General features: G+C 35.0%; 2 protein-coding genes across 2 annotated transcripts; both read right to left on the bottom strand.

Annotated features, from left to right (window-relative positions):
- Positions 1 to 3,274: 3,274 nt before the first annotated feature.
- On the bottom strand, positions 3,275 to 7,565 carry LOC112294194 (uncharacterized). Its single transcript, XM_024544430.3, has 12 exons — positions 7,354 to 7,565; positions 6,742 to 7,047; positions 6,356 to 6,515; positions 6,074 to 6,197; positions 5,799 to 5,878; positions 5,513 to 5,659; positions 5,042 to 5,256; positions 4,765 to 4,895; positions 4,493 to 4,567; positions 4,121 to 4,250; positions 3,825 to 4,000; positions 3,275 to 3,698 (listed from the first exon to the last, which is right to left on the bottom strand). The coding sequence occupies exons 2-12, from the start codon at positions 6,934 to 6,936 to the stop codon at positions 3,692 to 3,694; spliced, it is 1,440 nt and encodes a 479-aa protein (XP_024400198.1). The 5' UTR covers positions 6,937 to 7,047; positions 7,354 to 7,565; the 3' UTR covers positions 3,275 to 3,691.
- Positions 7,566 to 12,743: 5,178 nt separating this feature from the next.
- LOC112294794 (uncharacterized) lies at positions 12,744 to 19,232 on the bottom strand. The gene is made up of 13 exons (XM_024545636.3): positions 18,857 to 19,232; positions 17,831 to 18,285; positions 17,387 to 17,654; positions 16,812 to 16,959; positions 16,446 to 16,550; positions 16,090 to 16,250; positions 15,705 to 15,879; positions 15,249 to 15,385; positions 14,884 to 15,097; positions 14,294 to 14,764; positions 14,032 to 14,144; positions 13,652 to 13,907; positions 12,744 to 13,501 (listed from the first exon to the last, which is right to left on the bottom strand). Exons 2-13 carry the CDS (start codon positions 18,153 to 18,155, stop codon positions 13,199 to 13,201), a joined length of 2,676 nt encoding a protein of 891 aa, XP_024401404.1. The 5' UTR covers positions 18,156 to 18,285; positions 18,857 to 19,232; the 3' UTR covers positions 12,744 to 13,198.
- Positions 19,233 to 20,802: the final 1,570 nt, after the last annotated feature.

Genomic DNA, 20,802 nt, shown 5'->3' with positions numbered 1-20,802 from the left:
ATAGATATCTCACATGGCTATTAAAATATATTCTACAAGTTTTTTATTTTTAAGATGATGTGTTAAAAGTGACTTACAACTTAATGCTTTGGCCTTTAATCTTGTGGTCATTAGAAAGCTTCTACAAGGTCTTCTTTGTAGATAGTATACACAGAGGCAAAGGTGAGGTCATTCTTAGTCTTCTCAAAAAAGTTCTTGTATTCTAATCTTAGTTCTAGATTCTCTATCTACCTTATACTTCACTATAGCCAATATAATAATTTTCCATCTTATATTTATTTCTTCTCTACCTACTTTCTCTTTTCTTTAGTAAAACATGAATGTATAGTCTTTTGAATTTTGTTTAGATTTATACCCTTTATAGCCATTTAATATTTTAAAAAAAATATTTAGATCAAGCTATTAGAGTATTACTTGTGTATTCAAAGATAGTAAAAGAAACAAGTGTAGTAATTGCCTTCTTGCTTTGATTTATCTTCCTACACAAATACTTCATGCCAACAAAATTTTATTCATTGTATCCATTTCTTTTATTTTTTTAGTAGCTAGATGTCAACATAAATAATTTTATTCTTTTTTTTCAATGTAATTCTAAATAATATAGAATTCTTTTGAAGTAGTTGTTAATCTCAATTATAATAGATAAGAAATAACTTGTTGGATACTTCAATAAATTTATGTTTTTCATGATTCTTATTACTATCTCTACAATAGTCTATAATTGTACTTGCATATTACAACAATTCTGCAAATAGCTAAGGTATTCAATTTTTTGTTGTTTTTTGGTCTAAAAGAAAAAAAATCATAATTAATGGAATAAAATTTTTTATAATATCAATGTCTTATTTGCCATCTTTCCTAAACTTTTTAATAAGGCTTTTATTAGACTCAAGTGTTATACTAAACTTGTGTCAAGAACAAGAATTTAAAGAATATAAATAAAAAAATAAGATGTATGCCAAATTGAGATAATAAAAAAAATAAAAAAGTACATATATTCAAAAAGAAACAAGAATAGATATTGCCAAAGACAAGAAGTTTAGAGACTCTTAAAATAAGGCTAAAAACAAGAAAAACATTGACAAGAGTGAAAAAGATCTCATTCTAGCCTTTGTATATACTATCTTATTAAGAAGATATGTAGTGGCATTCTATAGGTCATTTATCATGTGTCCAATTTATGAGACATGAATCTAACTTGTAAGATACGTTTCCAACATGTGTGCTACATAGACAACTTGCACAATAAGAAGCCAACTTGAAAAAGCAAGTGGTCAATGTTTGGAACACCTGATGAACTTGTTGGCCAAGTTTTCAATCTACAAATCACCAACAAACATATGGAAAGTCAAATCTCAGTCTATGAAGGTTCTAAGAAGCTTATCTACAAGATATTATTAAATTTACATATTTCTACTTATTTCTTTTAAGCTTCCTAATTCTAAATAAAAACAAAATCCTTCAAATTCTATGAAGTCAATTTAAAGATAAGATTGGAAGTAGTTTATAATCTTTAATAATTTCTTAGTAGATATTAGTATATTAATTTAAGAATATATATAAACATATGTATACCAATTTTATATTAAACATATATGTAAAAATATTATATATATATATATATATATATTGAAGCCAAAATTCTAAAAGTATTTATTATTCGTTTAATCAATAATTTTAATTTTTTTAATTAATTAAAAATAATTAATAATAAAATAATATAAAACCATTTACAAGTAAGTATTTAAGAGAGAAATAAAACTAGAAATGTACAAGATTAATGATTATGGTTTTGTGGATTAAATTCATACGAAATGTCAAAAATTATTATTAAAAGAAGATAAAAAGTTTTTCACCATAAAAATTTGAAATTTAAAAATTCAAAACAATCACTACAATTAAAAAAATAAAAGATGAATTTTTTATTAATTTTATTGTAATAAAATGTAAATGTAAAAAAAATTATGAAATTTTGTAATAATCGAAATTTATATTAAAATATTATTCTAAAGATGCAAAGTAAATATTAAATGTTAAAGATATATCTTTAGTAATTCAAAGTTTTATAACATGAAAAATTTACAAATATGTGTATATTTTGTGATATTAGAAAAAAACTCATATAAGATATTTTATGTTCTTATTTGGATATTAAAAATAAATATTATATTGATGTTACAAATAAACATTACTCAAATAAAATGTGTGTATATATATATATATATATATATATATACATTTTATTTTCAATTTTAAGTAGTACAACCTTATCACAACTACAAGGAATAATTATTTTGGATTTAAGATTCATATTTTATTTCTTTTTATATTGAATTTTTAAAGCCATCAAAATTTATAAAAAAATATTTTTTTTTGTGGATAGATTTGTAAACATATATAATAATTTGTGAGTTTTAATTTAATCTAATTTTAATTTTTTTAATCTTGTATTAGGACAAGAAGGTTTGAGGTTCAATTCTTTTAAGACCAAAGAAAATTACCCTTTATATTTTGAATTACGTAGTTAAAATAAAAATTCTTTTCAATTTTAAGTAGTACAGCCTTATCACAATCTCAAGGAAGAACAATATTTAATATAAACAAATGTTGGAAGCAAACAGTTAAACTAGGACGAAGTTATAGGGGCTTCTAGATTTCTAATGATTTGAAGAGTCTTGCAGAATCGTAAAGTGACGCACTTTGCTCGAAAGGTATCGAAATTTCTTTAAAATTATAACGTAAGATTCCATGGATGAAATTGACAACTCTTTATCTAGGTTTTTAGACAAAGCACAACTGTAAAAAATCATTTGTTACTGCTATTTTGTTTATTTTATCCAACAGACATTTTTCATTTCCAACTAATCCTTTGATATGGTAACATATTATCCATTACCCCACAAATGGTAGTATTAAAATTCTTTGTCAAATACAATTACAACACCTTCAACTTGTCATAAAACTTGTCTTTTCTTAATATTCCATGTGATTCAGCACTGACTTTTCAAACAGTTACGACCATACTCAAATGTCTACAATCAACAAGCTTCACTTGTTCCTTTACTTTAGGAACTGTAAATAATCATATAATATTAGTGATTGTAAGACTTAATGAAGGTAACGGTGACACGCTCAGTCGACATGCAGTTTCTCGAGAGATAAAGTCTTCTGTTGATTAAAGTTGATTAGCTGGAATCAAACATAAAGAGCAGAGCTCATGTGCCGTGAGTAAATGCACGAAATGTGCATTGCATCATCAAGGGAAACATCCATATGAACAGCCATGCATATGTATATATACATATATAGACACACATACAGTGTTGGATGCTTCAGGCCTTTTTCAACAAATCCTACCTTCACACGCAATGTTTTTCCCTGCCGATATTACACTGATTCCTAGCTCTACTTGATCAGCACCACCGACTCATTTCGGTGAGCACAGAGACGGCTTTTGTAACTGCTTAAAAATCCCTTTGAAATGGGACGAAGACTTCTTTATGTCACACACCGCACTAAGCCAGAAATTCCATCCTTCTCAAGATGCCCTCCGAAACTGTGCACTGTACAGAAGATCTCATCACAATGCACATTAAGTCAAGTCTTGACAGCACTCTCATATAACCCTCGTGGAAATTGGAAATAGACAGCTTCTTGCTGCAGAGCAACTAAAATGTTGGCCATCATAATTTTATGCCCTGCAAGATAACAAAAAAATAACATACGTTTAGTCATTGACAAGTATGAAGTGGATCACAGTGCAAGAAGGTTGAAGTCACAGTTGTTTTTCCAGATTGCTTGACTTCGACAAGCATGTTGCTTACGTTTTATTTGCATCAGTGCTCATGACTCCCGTAGCAGAGGACACGGTCTCTGATACTTTCTGGACAGTGTGAATAGTTCCAGAGACAGCACCAGAGATTAAGTTACGAGCACGTTCTTTCAAGCCTGGACCTTCTACGGTTATGACATCGGTGTCGCTTTGTGGTTTCATCAGCACCTGCGTTCCAGAATCAGAAATTCTTGAGTCACTAAATTTTTGTGAGGTAAACAAAGTTTAGGTACAAAATAGTAAAGTGAATGCGTCTACGCTACTTTTGTTGGTCTTAATGTCCAGGACCTTGATCCATCCTTCGTCTTTTGCGTTGAAATGTTTGTAAGCTTCCGGAGCTTCACCCAGACCTAGGATATGTGTGATGACTGTGGTTGGATCCAATTCTCCAGATTGCACAAGTGGCAGTAATGTAGGCCTGTGAAAACACACTTCTAAAAAGTGAACAGCTTCAAAAGATGCAATATCTATTAATCTATTTCCAATCCGTGATAGGCAAACTGAGGTCAACAGCTTCTGTCCACAAAGCTGTAATGCTGGAAGTTGTACCGGCACCTTGAGGCGGAAAGCATATAGCCCGTTCTAAGTACGTGAATTCAAAGGAATTGTTCTACGTTCAAAGAAATGACAAGATAGTGATACGCAAGTCATGTATTTTACCAATATTTCTGCACAGGTGTTTGACCTCCTGCCATGGACAAACCCTTCTCCATGAAGGCTCCAAGGTTGAAATGGCTGCAAATCAAAACCTCCTCAAAGATTAGAATCCACAGATCCTAAATCTATGAGGTTTGGAACCAGTTCATTTGAGCAACTCTTACATTCTACTCATTTGATCAACCAATGCAGACGTCAGGTGAAAGGAATCGTTGAATGTTTGTCTGCATCCTCAATTTTGTGATTCCAAACATTTGCATTAAAAACCAACTTACTTGGCGTAACCAGCATAAGCACCCACAACACCGATACGCCCTCCCTTGCGAACAGCATAAATACACTCGTTTATGACTTCAGTACTGTCAGTCTCCAATCCAATCATAACCTCCAATTTATGGAGAGGATTCTGCAAAGAGAAACGCTTGATAGTTACGAAACCAGAAATTGTAGATTAACTAACAGGCACAGCTGAAGCACACGGAATGCAGTTTTTAATTGTGCATAACTTCGATATAGATCTTATGTGTGCAGAGATTTGTTTTCTTCACTCACCGACACATAATGGACCCCAACGGCTTCAATAGCAACATCGGGACCGTGTGAAAACAAGTTGCGGAGCTCTTCGACCGTTTTCTTCTCCTTGAAATTTATAGTCTCCAGGCCCGGCACTTTCTTCTTAGCGAAGTCCAAGCGGAAAGGTTGTTCATCGATTATGACCACGCGGGATGCTCCCCGCTGAAACGCACATTGAGCAGCCAGTATACCAACTGCATTTCAAAGCATAAAATTCAGGAACGTTTCCCACAATATAAGCCAAAAAGCTGCCTCATTTGTCACAACAGGGAATTCAGGGATAAACAAAAATCGAGTATCCCCAGCACAAGTCCAGAAAACCTTCTAGCTGAGAATACCGACCAGCTTATAAACTGAGGGACGAGAAAATTATCAAATTCAGCAAAAGTAACATTAAATCGTGACCCTCAAGACAAGTGGATTTTACATACAATCGAATCGTTTAAATACCTGGTCCACAACCCCAGATTGCAACATTGTCACCTTTCCCAACACGGCCTAACTCATTCGCGTGCCATGCGGTAGGTAAAATGTCAGACAAGAGAATGACATGCTCGTCGTCGAGCTCTGCCGGAACCTTCAAGCAGTTCCGATCAGCTGCATTTTCACAACCAAATTGCAAATCAGATTTATAAAGTAGAAACTCCACACGACAATCTTCCGACTCTCGAAATAGCTGACTCTATGTAAGACGATTGGCATCAGCCTACTGACTGAAAGGGCGACAGGGGTTTACCAAATGGAACGCGCACGAACTCAGCTTGACCACCATCCCATCCGCCGGTTAAATGAGAGTAGCCAAACATGCCACAAGTTCTGCAAGACGCGAGGACTATATCAAACTTCTAGACTAGAACCAGACAATCTCTTGCACGGAGGAGTACACAGCACTGTATTGGTAAACCTAACAGAAACACCACTGCAATTGAAAACAAAAACCGTGTGCCTGCATGGCTTCCGTAATCCGAAGCTTAAAAGCATGAAAAAGAGCCACAAAAACCTTCAATATACCTGTCCTTGTACATCACGTCCTGTTCCCAAGATGGATTGGTGGAATCGCAGCCAGAATAGTTTTCCAATTTGCAGGCTGAACACTGCCCGCACGCAATGTCGAACGCGGCGACTACACGGTCACCTAGCTCAAGACCACGATCCAGTTCTCAGCACTCGTCGAGAAGACCGAGCCGGTTCAACTCACAATTTATCAGATCGTTGAACCTATTGTTAAACCACAACTGACTGCCGAGATATGAGTGAGGTTTAATAACAATCTAGAATGCGAGCTTAATTCACCTTCTTTAATATCTTTAACCTCAGGACCCACAGCTTCCACCACGCCCATGAACTCATGACCAACAATGTCGCCACTCTTCATTCCTGGCATGGCGCCCATGTACATGTGCAGGTCGGAGCCACAAATGGCGGTTGTGGTGACACGAAGAATCACGTCTGCCTGCAGATGATTAACTCAACAAGTCACGCTTTACTCCAGTTTCCATTTACGTTACCCATTGCAAAATCCCTTGTCCACAATTGAATCGTATGTTTGAGCCACTGTGAATTTTATGCGAGTACATAAAATGTAGCTGCTCTTTGCTCCAAACCACACAATCATACCGTCGAATTCTTAACCCACATGCAACCCACATGCCTAGAGGAACAATGAGCGTCTTACTCACCGGATTTGTGATCAAAGGTTTTGGGCGGATCTTCACTTTCATGTCCATTTTCCCGTGAAACTCTACAACGCGCATGGGCTGTGACTCATCTTTCTTGGAGGTTATGGTGCACGTTTGCGTTTCCAAGTGCTCTGGGTTCTTGAACATGGTAGAATACGTCTGTACATCCTTGGGTTCGATATGTGCCGAAGCCATATTTGCTCGTCTTGCTTTTTGCACGTCAAGACGAAAGACTTATCAACACCAATTCTTTGCGTTCTTCTCCTCAAAACTTCACGATCCAGTCACGATACCTTTTCTGTACACCTATATGACAGAAAGCTCGACCAAGACTTAGCCAATTGTAAAACTCAACGAGAAGCCTACAACTCACATTCAAATTTTGCAGTCTACACGCGATGAAAATTACAACAGTAGGCAAGTGCTCCAAAGCACGCAAAAAAAACCACATGCAAGTCAACACACTAAATATACCACAAGACAGCACTGCAAATAAGCAAACACATCACCCACGTCGAAACCGCAGCTTATCCAGAAGAACAAACACTACAATCTAAACACAACAATGTCAACGACGGAACTGAACTCCTACGCTGTAACGAAAGAACCCACCTCTCGGTCTCGAAAATCCTAAGCTTGTTAGTTCAGCTACAGTAATCAAAACTTACAACACGAGAAACGTAGGAAGAGGGCAAAATATATAGGAAGACCATGGAATGGACTGGGAAGGAAAGAGACAACGGCCCACAGATCTCTCCCACACCAGATCCGCTCTTTGGAACAACTGCAGATTGCGTTGCAATCCACTTGTCTGCCGCTCGTGAACAGCAAAGCGCTGGATGCTGGATCCGCCGCCTCGTCTCTTGCATGAGCTGGGCTAACTGATGTATGGAAAGTATATGGGACTGTGCGGCGTGGCGCTGCATGGTGGATTGCCACGTGGCGGACGGAGGGGCAGGGAAAGTGGCGAGTGCCACCTTAGCCCCGTTTCTCAGTTGGAGTCCAGTTGGACTTTCCACGTGGGAAATAGCTTGTGGTTTCTAGAAGCAAAGATGAAGGTGGCTTTGTATGAGAGTCACTTACGTTGAAGGAAATTCTCAACGAGAAGCTTCAACGATTCCTTCTAATGGGCGAAGCTCTATTTTTAGTGTTAAAATCTTTGGATATTAGTTAAAGCTGACTTGCAAAGTTTTTGAAATGGAAAAATATTATGTGGAGCCTACATGGAGTCCATTAGGAGGTTTTTTTTTTTAGATACGATGTTAATAAGAAGAATTGATCATTTTTCTGACTTTCAACAACATGCTCTGATGGTGTATCTAAATGTGAATACTCCATTGAATTTTCAAATAATAGTATCACTAATTACATCAAAATCATAAACCACATTTTCTTTATATCTATATATATATATATATATATATATTGAATTTTATTATCTTGTTGATGCAAATGCCACAAAAGAATCACCATGTAAACAATAAAAAGGTTTTAATTTGTATTTTTTATTATATATATTTCACATCTCTATATATACTTTGCAGAATCACAACTCAATTCTTTTTTTGTTAAAAATAATACTTAAATAGTTAATTTAAAGTTTTATCAAAAATAAATATTAAATATCCTATATCTATTTTTTTTAACAAACAATTCAGAACTTTTTAAGTATATTACATGCTAAAGTCATAATAATTTTAGAACATGGATTAGCTTTAAATGTAATTTCCAACATTAACCAAGACCTAATTAGCTTGTATATTTAGCTTGCATACAACATCTTTTTTAAATTAATTTTATTTGATGTCTTTTACTTTTTTTCTATTTTAATCATTTATTAAAGTCTTTCTTAAATTCTTATGTCTCTTTAAATGACACTTTATACTATAAACATACATAATTATTTAGATAAGAAGTATTAGATAGAAAATAAATGTATGTAGATTTGATTATATCTTATAGATGATCTTCTTAGAAGCATTATAAATGCAAATTTGACTTTATATATATTTGTAGTTGATTGATAGGTTGAAAATTTGATTAACAAATTGGTCATATATTATATATGTTCAAGATTTGTGGTACAAGTTGGCCATATGGCGCATATGTAGGAAACTTGTCTTATAAATTAGACATGTGTAAGAGGTCCTATAGAACATTGTCATGTAATTCATAGTTAGATAATATATATGGATGCAAGAATGAAGCCTTCTTCACTTTTGTCAACAAATTTTTTATCCTTGGTCTTGCTTTAAGAATCTCTAATCTTTTTGTCTTTAGCAATAGCCATTCTAATTTTGATACCATACTATCTTTGAGTAAATATCTACTCTTTTCTAGTGACACAAGAATATATTGAGGATTTTATTATTTTTAATTTATATCCTTAGTAATTTAAGAAGAATGCTAATTTGTTGTTGTTTTATTTTAGAAATAAGTAAATTATTTGACTTCTTTAATTATCTTATAAAAGTTGTAGATTATTATTATAGCTATACATATTTATTCCAATAATTATTTAGATAATTTGAATAAATAAAAGTAAACAAAAATAGTTAAATTTTATAATATCTTGTGAAAAAGCTTTTTAGAAGCTTTATAGATATGGCTTTGCCTTTATATATGTCTATAAGTGATTGATAGATTGAAAATTTAGCTAATAAGTTGGCCATGTATTGTACATGTTGATGACTTGTAATACAAGTTGACTATGTGGTACATACATAAGAAGTTTGTCTTGCAAGTTAGACACGAGTCTTGAAAGTTGGATACATATTTGAGGTCCTATAGAATGTCGCTATATAGCTTCTAATTAGATAATATATATGGAGGCAAGAGTGAAGTCTTCTTTACTCTTACCAATTCTTTTCTTACTTCTAGTTTACTTTCTAGAGACTCTAGTTTTCTACTCTTTGATAATAGTCATTCCAATTTTTTTTCAAATACACATATTTATTTATTTCTTTTTTAATATCTTTTTTTAAAAGATCTCTCACTTGTTTATTTACATTCTTTGAATTCTTATCTTTAACATATTGATAAGATTTACTTATTATATTAGAGCTTTTTATTTTTATTTTTATTTAAATTAGATTATTTTTTTAAAAAAAAATAAGACATAAATATATTAGAAGTTGTAGATTACCTACTTCTAATTTGATATTATTATTAAAATCTAATTGTCTTTAAGTTCTCTTTTTTACTTATCTTGAGTGAAATTAGACATCTTTTTTTTATTTTATTATTACAGCCTAGGTTCTTGGAATGAAATGTGCAATAATATAAATGCAGGAGCAAATCAAGAAGTAAATTCTTGCAATGCATCAACTCAATTTACCACCACAAGGAACAACAAGATTGGCAAGATATAATATATAAAGATCATTAGAGATGCTTCAACATCTACACAAAATCATATTACTTCTCTTAAAGAAGAACATTGTTCAAGCATTAGAAAACTAAAAGTTATCTTACCTTTAAAGTTTGATCATACAAGATCTTCTTATAAAAATTAAGTGGATATGTAAACGTTAATTAATTAAAAAAAATGATAACTTAAATTAGACTACAATTTATATTAATTAATTTAAACTAATTAATAATTTATATATAAAATTTTAAAATATCTAATTAGATATAATTGATTTTTTTATACTTAAAAATATTTCTTCTATATTTAAGATTGATAATACAAGAAATTCCTACTTAAAGAATATTGAAAAAAATTAAAAGATTTATAACAATAGTAGATTGTCAAGGATATGAATCTCAAAGATGGAAATCCTCAATATACTCTTGTGTCATTCAAAAAGACTAAAAATTCACTCAAAGATGATAACATACTGAACTAGAATGGCTATTGACAAATCTAAGAAGACTAGAAAGTCTTAAAATAAGAGTTAGGATTAAAAAGGCATTGATAAGACTAAAAAAGGCTTCACTCTTGTCTTTATATATACTCTCTAACTAGGAGCTATGTGACAATATTCTATAGGACCTCCAACATGTATTGACTTTGCTAGAAATATGTCTTAACTTGCAATGCAAGTTATCTACATATGCACTACATAGTTAACTTGTTCCACAAGCTATTAACACGTGTGCCACATGGTTAGTATGTTGACCAAGTTTCTAGCCTTTTAATTAATTACAAACATGCATAAAATTAAAGCAGTATCTATAAAGCTTCTTTAAAAGATACTATGAAATTAATCTATTTTTACATATTTCTATTTAATCATATAGGTAATTATTGAAATAAATATGTATGTCCATGACATAGATTTATTATCACTTTTTATAAGTGTTGTATCTATATATTAAAAAAATACTATCAAATATACAAGTCATATTATAAGAAGATATTTTTTAATTATTAAAATTAAATTATAATTTCCAAAAAAATTATTAGTCTATTTTTATCTATAAAAGTAAAAGACAAAAGCTACTTCATTCTATAAAAGTGGACAATAATCAAGAGTTTGAAGTTAAAGAAGTCTTAGACTTACAATAGTGGCATAATAGGTTGAAATATCTTGTACATTGACGTAGATATGATATTACTTAATGCACATGGAAGTCAACCAAGAATCTTGCAAATATAAAAAATAAGATTGATGTTTTTCATCAACAATATAGATCAAATTTAAAATAAAGAATTAATTAATTTTTTACTATAAAAAAACAAGGTTTAGTGAAGATTGTATTTTTTTTTTCTATCTTTGTTTGTGATTTTTGTGTATTTGTAGTACTAAGAAGATAGAGAATCAACAACTAATAAATTTAATTCAAAAACTATTATATATTAAACTACCAAACAACATACTGAAATATTGCAACCTTATAGATGTTGTAATAGAGATAAAAATCTTCAAAAACAACATATTCTTTTTTAAAAAGATAGAAGAATACAATGTGTTGGTATCACAAACTTGGAAGAGACTTGATGTTTGGTGATATTATTGGAGGTAGGAGCCACCTTTGATGGTGTTTTAAATTTTTTATTTGAAGAAAGTTACTAAGCACTCAACAATGATTAAATATCAGGGTAGTCTTCATGTTTAGTATAGAACACTATTGTTAGATGAGAGGACCTATCAACTATCTTCAAAAAGAATAAGGATTAAAATATATAGCAAATATAATTAGTCACATTATAGATATTTTTAACATGTGATTACTACTTTTTGTAGAACTTGTTTTTAGAAGGAGGAATAATATTATAAATGTACATAATTATCTAAATTATAAGTATTAGGTAGAAAGTATATATAGATAGATTTGGTAATATCTTATAGAGAAGCTTTTTAGAAGCATTATAGACATGGATTTAACTTTGTATATGTTTGTAGTTGATTGGTAGGTTAGAAACTTAGCCAATAAGTTAGCAATATGATACATATGTTGGTGAATTGTAGTATAAGTTGTCCATGTAGCACACGTCTAAGAAAGTTGTCTTGCAAGTTAGACACGTATTGAATGTTCTATAGATTGTTGCCATGTAGCTCCTAGTTAGATAATATATAGACACAAGGTATGTTAGTAATTATAGATAGTATAATAACTATAAAGTAAGACCATAGCCACATCAAATCCTAAATTCTTCCTATGTCACAATATTCTACAAGTATAATCTCAATCTTTCTACTTTTTATATTATTCATTTTTAATTGTTAGTTCTACTTAATGAATGAAAATAAACCAAAGATCTTAACAAATTCTCATATTATGTATATCTTTTAATTTACAATTTATATATATATATATATATTTAATTTTTAAAAATTAAATTGCTCTTAAGACCCTTGTCTAATAAGTTGTAGTAGGGGCGTAGGTATTGGACTTCATAGCCAAAACAATGTTGGATTCCATTGGTGACAAAAACAAAGGACTACTCAAAGTAATCAATTTAAAACATTTGATAATAATTAATTGTATATTTTTCAAGAAAAAAAAAAAAAAAAGAAACAAACTGTAGTTTGAGTTATCAAAGGAGAATATCATTAGATCAGTAACACTGTCTCGATAATTATGAATGAGACTAATACATTCCAGTACACTTCTGTGTGTTAGACTAATGTGAAAGTACAGATCAAAATACCCAAATTTATAAGTATCACGAGTAGGAAAAAATGAATTCTGCCAACTGTCTGAGGATGGGAATGTACAGTGTCGGTGAGAGTCACACCATAATTCCCTTTGATGAAGGGCATGTATGTGAACAAGTATGCGGTGCTTGTGCAGTCTTGCAAGTATGTTCTAGATCTCAGCGTTCTGCTCCAAAAGTGAAAAGAAGTCTTCGTCAAGTTTTTGGCGGAGTAGCTGGAAAGAAATGAAGCACACCCAAATGGATGACGCTAAGCTGTTATGGTACAGATGTGGAACATGGCTCTTGTACAAGATGCCCCTACGAGGCTGTAGTAGTGAAGTCCTACAAAATTTGCTCTTAGAACTAAAGCTATTGATCGTCGCCCAACCACTCGGAGAGAGCCTGCAACACGGCCTCTCCTTGATTGGACTCTGGCAGATGAGCGTCAGTGGTGTTGGAGGTATTCTCTGGGGGCAGGACCTCCACAGGCGTAGCAGGAATCATGGACCACCAGTCGTTGACACGGTTGAAAAACTCCTCCACGCTCTTCCTTCGGAACGGCAGATCAGCAGTGAATTGATCGACGAGAACTGCAGCCAAAAGATATCGGAAGGGGACGAACCAAGAGACAATGCCAGCTGCCAGCAGCGACCAAAGTACCTCGTTCGTAGACTGCACACACCAAAGACAACCAACATGGGTGACTTTGAACGCGGCATCGTTTTGAAATATGCAGAAATCGTTGAAGATCGTCGATGGCAAATCACAGTTAAGAGAGTGAGTAAAAGGAGAGGGATCGCAGAGGAGAAGACGATCACTAACGTCCAAGTGCCGCGAGAGTGCAACGGTCCGCAGCTTCAGAAGAGCGATGTTGGCCTTTTGTAGAAAATCTTCTAATGATGTCAATGCGTCCTTCAATGCCATAATTTTTTGAATAGTGTTCGTTTCCGGTTGATCCCGAATGGTCAACTTCCCGAAATCATCCCCAAGTCGCCCTTGCACTTTTAGACCTCGCAATGCAACAAGTATTCCAGCGCATGTAAGCAGCATCGTAGGAAACAAGTAGCGGAGCCAGTTCCTGGGGGACAAGAAAAAATATTGCATTCCACTTCAGTACAATTAAGGGCAGCAAAATTTACTACAAAAATGAACGATAATAAAATTTCAACTTATTTCAAGCGGATCAGATAGATGCAACGCACATGTACACCACGCCCATAGCTGCTATTAAAAACCCTGCAGTTACTCCTGGCTCTTCCCATCGTTTCAGTTTCTGGAAGTTCACGGCAATTATTGAAAATGGTAGCATAAGCTCCTGCAAAGTAGTAAACCTCACATTAGCTTGGTGTTGGCAAGGATTTGCTTTAGGGCCACTCGTCCCTGCAGCATAGAAACTAGACAACATGTTCTACATAATCTTTTTAAATCCAGCGAAATAATCCTTTCGGAAACGAGAAGCTCCACCTTGAGAAGATCCACATTGTTAGGGATACCCTTCAGTTTAGCCCCATCAATCGTTGCCTTTGTTTTGTCAATAACGCGGCTCTGCTCCTGCCATGCTCGAACTGCTCGGTCTAGATTCGTCAAGCCCCCAACGACGTAGTTCTTACCGAGTACCAAGCCTCGTGATATGCCCCCTTTGTAAGCTTTCCAGAAGTTCTGAGACTTGGTTGAGTTCCATGTTGGCGCCGTCATCCACTTGGACAGATAGATGCTCCCATCCTCACCCATAGCATTCTGTCCAGCTCCTGGCGTTTCCTCTCCCACCCCATTGGATACAGCTAACTCCTTGGCCCTTGAGTCCATGCGGCCAGCCCAATTTGTGACTGCAAGCGTCTCGAATACCAACTCCGCACTTGGAGCATCCTTAATGGAATAAAACTGGAGTAGGCTGCTTGGATCTTCTGACGATTGTCCAAGCATGTGTTGAACGGCCTGTTCAATCATAAAAGCATTGTCACGTTGTAAAAAGCCCAAATTCGATACAGGCGCGTGACTATTTATTGATAGAAAGACAGGACCTCGTAAGTTGAGGTCAAGAGAAAAAATGATACCTGTAGCCTAGCAATGCTGTTCGAAGCAGATGCAAGCGCCCTCTTACGCCCTAGTTTCGACCCATCCATGTACTTCAATGAAGGATCTTTATCTTTGGGGCCATACGTCCCAATGAACCAGTATGCTGTATCAATTTCTTTAACAATAGCTAACCAAGTGTCACGTCGTTTCTCCCCTCCAAAATCCACAAATTCCAGTATCCACGGCTCCGAACTGTCAATGAAGATGCGGCAGTGTCAAATTAGAAAAACGAGACGAGAAAACTTGCATAAACAAATTCAAGGGACGCTTGGAACTAAATCAGAAAAACACAGAAGAAGCAGAACTATGCAAAGTGGTGATAAGACACAAGGTCATTGCTTACTCTGGCTTGGAAGCTACTGAAATAGCAGAATCGAACACTTCCGCACCGAAAGGTCCAACTCTCTTTTTGTGAACTATAGCATCTCCGCGTGTCAGGTCCAATCTGACGGGAGCTTGGTGCGAAGTTAAGCTGTTAGCCTACACAACGCAAACTTCATTTCGTACACTGAAAGACTCTGATACTAAAATCTAAACTGAATTTTTATTACTGGCAATTAATCAAGCAAGGAAATTTACGCGTCTACAGCGATAATGCTCATACAATCCAGTTCTCCTTTAGGGAAAAGAAAAGAAGAAGGGACCAGACTGAAATAAGAGGATTATTCGCACAGCCAACCAGTAATATTCATTCCCACAATCTTAAGTATTGCATGACATAGTTGATACAAGACATTGGCAAAACTGGGATGATCGAATGAAAATATCTCTCATCGACATTCCAAAGAAGCGTGCTTACTTCAAAATAAAGAGCGCGGTCAGTAAGCGTGAGTCGGCCAGGCCACACCATAGTCCCATTCCATTTCTGCACTGGTTGTCGTTTATTTTTTCCAACACTGAGGATCGTCTCACCTGGTTCAAGGCCAAGAGTTGAGGCCTCCGTCCGCTGGTAGAGCTTCCGTTCGTCGAGCACACTGTGTGTGTACATGATCGTCCATACATCAGTACGAAAATTTGGAAGGTGACAGAAATTAAACTGACAACAAATGAGGAGCAAACACGTCGATGTCTCCAGTCCTGACCAGAGATAAAATGACATCATTAATCTACTAAACCATCTTCAAGCTACAGAGATGCATTGCAAAATTGCGAGACCCTACTAGCTGAATGTTGCCAATACTCACCCGCATAACTCTTTGATATACGTGTCCCAAACTTCAAATGATAGCCCCTTCATGTTACGAGAAAGGACCCGATAAAGACGGTGTGCTGTCACTCGATCCGCGGCCCCAGGAATTGAGGAAGCTATCCTAACGAACGCTTCTTCACCAACTAAACCTCTTGGCTGGCAGCGCAGCAAGGACACAATTTATATGAACATCTTCAAGCTCTTGTCAAAAGCACGGCGCACTTCTATTAAAAAGATCTTAAGTTCGCAAAGCTTTCAAGCAACAACAGAACAAGGAAAACTGACCAAACCGAATTAACATGCTTGTTTAGAACATAAATCAGGTATAACAGCATTTCGCTAGGTACTCACAAGTTTAGAACGGTTGCTTGCGTTATTAAGAGACCGAAGATCTTCTTGGTAGGGCCGCTGCCAAGCTAACATCGCTGTGAATGTCAATCGCCGGAAGGCTGCATCCTGTTGAGCCATACGTACTCTCAATTAAAAGGTCCAAGTCAAGGTTGCCATTACCGTTCTGCCAACAGCGCCTCGCACTATAACAGAAAAGATGCCCTTCGACTTCATCAATCGGAAACTAGCTATGATCAAATTCATGTCGTTCATAGAATCGCATTCACGAAATTCAGAATGACAGACACGTAGAAGAGGCATTTCTTTCGTAAAGAACAACAAAGAGGCGCGTAAAGAACAACAAAAAGGATCAGAGAGGATGTTTACCCAGAGTGAAGGGTGAACATCAGCGCCTGACCGTACCAAATACCGAAAGACGCAAAACTCTACAAGATTCTTTGCGTCGTTCTGAACAGAAACAGATGCAGTTGCTTCAAAGTTGGACCTCATCTTCTTTCCGGTCATGCCGTTTAATCTAGAACACATAGGAACAAAACGCTGTGCTCAGATTATGACGGCCACTTGTGACAAAGAATATCTCTTTAAAAAATAAAGTGAACACTTGTTCATTTATAAAATAATCTTGCACATTATGCTACAACTCCTTATGAGTGATAAAACGACTGACTGGGCTTTACAAAGGTGGAGTGTTCATCCAGATGTCCTTCCAACAGGATGGTAAAACCAGGATGACAACACGTGATGCATCTGCGAATTATTTGTAACGTAAGTTTCAAATCATCAATTCATGCCAGTGACGAGTTATTACTATAATCTGCTTCTCGAAGCTAAAACTTACCATCCCGAGTCAACCATAATATTTACCAAATATCTTCCTAAAACTGCACGAAAAGAGGTCAGTAAGCAGGAGGCAGGAAGGCGGAGTTATCATGGAAATAAACCTGCTAAATTGTTCGATGGTGTTTATGGCAGCTGGGGATAGATATCCTCTAGCAGTTTGAGCATCTACTGTGTGTTCACTAAACAAAAGTTCCTCTTCAAAATCAGAACATTCTTTTTCCTGTGGGGCTACTGGATTTGTCTTCAAGGCTGAAATTTCTCTTTTCCACTGCTCATTTGCTTCCCAAAATCGCAATTGTTTGGGTATTTCGAGTTTAGCGGGCAGCCATAATTTAGGTTCAAAAGGACTAGATTCAGTGGATTTCCATTCTGCAAAACAATTATCTGTAAGTTTCAGCACAGAGCGGGGTTATAAAACCAACTTACACAAGGATTTCACGACCAAACGGCAGTCTGAAAAATTCGGTTAGACCGAATCGAGAACGAGCTATTTCGATTACAGTGGCAAATTAGAATTTATAATGAGGCTTGGTTGAAGAAGTTACCCGCTCGAGTAGAATGATTGAGATTGTTCATTCTGCCATTAAATTGTGAACCGCTACTAGATCTGGCCGGTTGATCCACGCCACTAAAACCAAAGCTCTGAAGTTTACAAAATTGTAACTTCCTATACCCTATTCTTAATGATTTTGACCAGCATCCACCAATCCCAATCTGTCTTTTTCCATAACAAATTCCGTTTCTAAATTGTAAGTGTATCCTGGAATTTGTAACCACTACTCTATTGCTTCTATTGCATAATGAGGTGGCTGAAGCTGCAGCATATTTCATTGAGGTCATGTTGCCTGGCGGAACTAATACGACAACCATCTCTACAGAGTTTTCCACGGCTGACTACAGGACAGTAATTCGAAGAATCCTTGAAATCCGTTGTTCTCGCCGCCGCGCTATAGTTCTCGCAATCCAAGCGAAGACTTTCCTCCGTTCAAGATCAAATATTCTGCAAGGCATGAAATATCCAAGAGATTTGAGTCTTCTCAATGAGCAGCATCGCTGAAAAACAAGACATAGAAAAAAAGAAGACTGGGAGGGATATTCTGAAGGTCGATTGGTCGTCACAAAGGTATAATTATTATCCGTGCCATTGAATGTGAACAAGCGCACAATAGAGCCAAGAGAACATTGCAGTCCGGCTGCTAATTCCTTATAAACTTCCCTTGGGCTACCCATCTCTCTTCTAATGATGCTATCAGAGCTATTCGACAACAGCCACCGTTCAATCAATTCAAGGACACAAAGTTGTAACAGGAAGCAAGACAAAAAAAGAACGGAGGATACTCAGCTTGAGCTGCAAAGACGTCTTAGGGTACTACTACTTAGCACGAGTGTTGCACCTACTCACACACTGAACAACTGAGAAGAGCTAAAGAAACAAACTCTCCCAAAAAACCAAACCACAGCCCTCCAAAAGGAAATTCGAACCAAGAGCACAAATACACTGCAATTAAACCAAATGTCAAACATGAATTCGAAATCGCTAGCTGAGTCACAGAAGTACAGAATCTACTAACCCTATTCAAAAATGGGGACCTCAGCTCAAGCACCCTCACGTCGACTCCGCCGCATCCATCCCCATTCTCCCCACCAAAGAGGATTTCGGACGAAACCCAATTCTCAATGCCCCTGATCAATCGATCGCAACCCCGCCCCAGCCCAACTGCGCACGATCCCAACACAGAGAGGCAGACCACGAGTTGAACCAGTTTTCAAACCAAGAGAGCAATTCGAAAACAGGCGGAGCTCTCCCTACGCGAAGAAGCTGCAACTACACACCACCACCTGGCTGGCAGATGGGGGCTCTACAACAATCTCAATCAATGCAGGGAAAGGAGCTGATCCTACAAAATGGAGAAGCGGCGCGATCCAGACACACCTGCACTCTCGTGCAAAAGCCCCGTGCAGGTGGCACGCAGCGTCGGTGCCAAAAGCGCCGCCGCTCTGCCGCTACCGCTGCTTTGGCATTGGCTGCCTCAGCCGCGCGGTGCCGCCGTCGCCGCCGCCGTCACGCCATCGCCTTCGTAACATTGTTTGGGTTGATTGTTTGATTTTTCCAAAAATATAATCAAAATAAAAATGGAATTCAATGATTTAAAATTAAATATTTTTAAATATTTTATTCTTTTTTCATTTATTAATTTCAATAATTTCGAATGCAAATTAGTGATTGATAATTTAAAAATAAATAATAAAATAAAATAATAAATAAAATGTAAATAGTTTATGACCTTACATCAATGAATGACCATAACAAAATCTAAAATTATGAAAATTTACTTGATGATGTTTAGTTTGACAATACATGTCTAAGTAATTTCTTAATCCTTATAAATAATTTAGAATAATTTTTCTATGTTATAACATCATAAGCTTTAAATGTTAATAGATTGTTTATTTTGTGGTTTTTGTTGTCACTATTCTAAAATATAATTATAAATTTAAATTTTTATTAAACTTTTATTCTTTTTTTAATAATAAATAATGTAATAATTACATTATCAAGTATGAATAGGTATTATGGATATATGTATATTTACCCTAATATTTACATATGTGATTAAGTAGAAGTAGATAAAAATAGATTTATTTTATAATATTTTCTAGAAAAGCTTCCTAAAAGCTTTGTAGACGCTGCTTTGACTTTATATGTATTTGTAGTTGATTGGTAGATTAGAAACTTAGTTAATAAATTAATTACATGTTGGTAGCTTGTGGAACAAGCTAACTATGTGACGTACATATAGAAAACTTATTTTGCAAGTTAAGATACGTATCTTGCAAAGTCAACACATTTTAGAGGTCTAATAGGACATCGCCATTTAGCTCTTAGTTAAGATTATATGGAAGCAAGGGTGAAGCCTTTTTTATTCTTGTCAATTCCTTTTTAGTCTTTAGTCTTATTTCAAAACTTTCTACTCTTCTTGTCCTTAAAAATAGCCATTCTAGTTTAATACTACATCATCTTTGAATAATTTTTCTAGTCTCTTTGAGTGTCACAAGAATACATTGATATTTTAGTTCTTTGAGGTTCATGTTCTTGACAATTTGGCAAGAGTGCTAATTTATTGTTCTTATCTTGTTTTTAAAATAAGTGGATTATCTCACTTCTATTCTTGTGTTTTGAAGGTTGCAAATTATCCATCTTAAAAGAAACTATTTAGTTTTCTAACATTGGTTTTTTTTCCTTAAAGAGAGCAAATTATTCCTCTTTGTGGAAATTTTCATTTGATATTAGAAGTTGAAGATTATCTCCATTGTCAAACTGTAAATGCCTATAGTATATAAAAATTAGTTAAAACATATTTTATGTTTATAAGTCTTGATGTACGTTAGAATGGTTAATAATTAATTAAAGAAAGTGGATTTAAGAAACTTTATTTTGAATTTTATCTATTTTTATTATAGTATTTAAATTATATAGGATTTAGATGTTTAGTATAGAGCTTTAAGAGAAGGTGGA

The sequence above is a fragment of the Physcomitrium patens genome, chromosome 17 (assembly GCF_059467195.1).
Source record: "Physcomitrium patens ecotype Gransden chromosome 17, ASM5946719v1, whole genome shotgun sequence".
Lineage (NCBI taxonomy): Eukaryota > Viridiplantae > Streptophyta > Bryopsida > Funariales > Funariaceae > Physcomitrium > Physcomitrium patens.
This window is presented reverse-complemented; position numbering and strand designations above follow the sequence as displayed.